Source organism: Mizuhopecten yessoensis, unplaced genomic scaffold, assembly GCF_002113885.1.
Source record: "Mizuhopecten yessoensis strain PY_sf001 unplaced genomic scaffold, ASM211388v2 scaffold10889, whole genome shotgun sequence".
Classification (NCBI taxonomy): Eukaryota; Metazoa; Mollusca; class Bivalvia; order Pectinida; family Pectinidae; genus Mizuhopecten; species Mizuhopecten yessoensis.
The window spans coordinates 131,215-132,185 of NW_018408772.1; the positions used below are offsets into that span (position 1 = coordinate 131,215).

At 34.1% G+C, this 971-nt stretch overlaps 1 protein-coding gene across 1 annotated transcript in view; it reads left to right on the plus strand.

Annotated features, from left to right (window-relative positions):
- Window positions 1-971, plus strand: part of LOC110463319 (myosin-2 heavy chain-like) — a 116,451-nt gene that overhangs the window by 41,237 nt on the left and 74,243 nt on the right. The window contains exon 9 of the mRNA XM_021517823.1: window positions 243-326. Within this exon, the coding sequence (XP_021373498.1) occupies window positions 243-326 (84 nt within the window). The remainder of the gene's footprint in view (window positions 1-242; window positions 327-971) is intronic.

The window sequence follows — 971 nt, forward strand, 5'->3', positions numbered from 1 at the left end:
CCCCCCACCCCCAAAGAAAAATAATTTGGAGTCCAAAGTTTTGTTGCTATTAGACATGAAAGCCATGTTTTGGTAACTAAAACAGTCATGTGTGACAATTTTGGTAACCAACAAAGTTAAAAATCCAAGTGCAAAAGAATTATAAGCTAGGCTTGAAAATCTCCGTTCCATCCCATTACAATACTGTTGAGGTGTGTAGAGTTAGGGTTTAAACTTAACCTCTGTGGATGTTACATTAACAGACAGCCAAGGCTGAGGAAGCGATCCGTCAACTCAAGCTGGACCTGACACACGCCAAGGACTACGCGTCCAAATCATCCAAGGATGTAAGTAAAATGTAGTGGTAATCTGTATAAACTGTCTACCTGGAAACGTTCGCTAATTCAAACAATCAGACTACATCAATAAAATCTGTACTTACTAGGTGTTACATTTTGCCCTTTACATATAATTACTACAATAACATGCTATGTACTAGAACTTGCAATCACAAAAAATTACATATAATTACTACAATAACATGCTATGTACTAGAACTTGCAATCACAAAAAATTAACCCTCAATACAAAGTATGAGAAAAGTGAAAGTTAAACTGAAAGTGAAAGTCATTCAAGGATGTTTAAAAGTATTGGTAGTCTTACACTGTTATTTCACTCATTCAGAATATAAGGTTCCTTAGCTCAGTCCTTAAAAGTGTCCTGTAACAGTTTTATCACCTTCATCATTTCTTATCTTTTTTTTTTACCTGTTTAAAATGCATTAGTGTTAAGTAAAACCAGAACCTGCTGCAGGTTTAATGCTGTATTTGTAATATGGATCAATGAGTTGTTAGTTACAGGTTTTATGCTGTATTTGTAATATGGATCAATGAGTTGTTAGTTACAGGTTTAATGCTGTATTTGTAATATGGATCAATGAGTTGTTAGTTACAGGTTTAATGCTGTATTTGTAATATGGATCAATGAGTTGT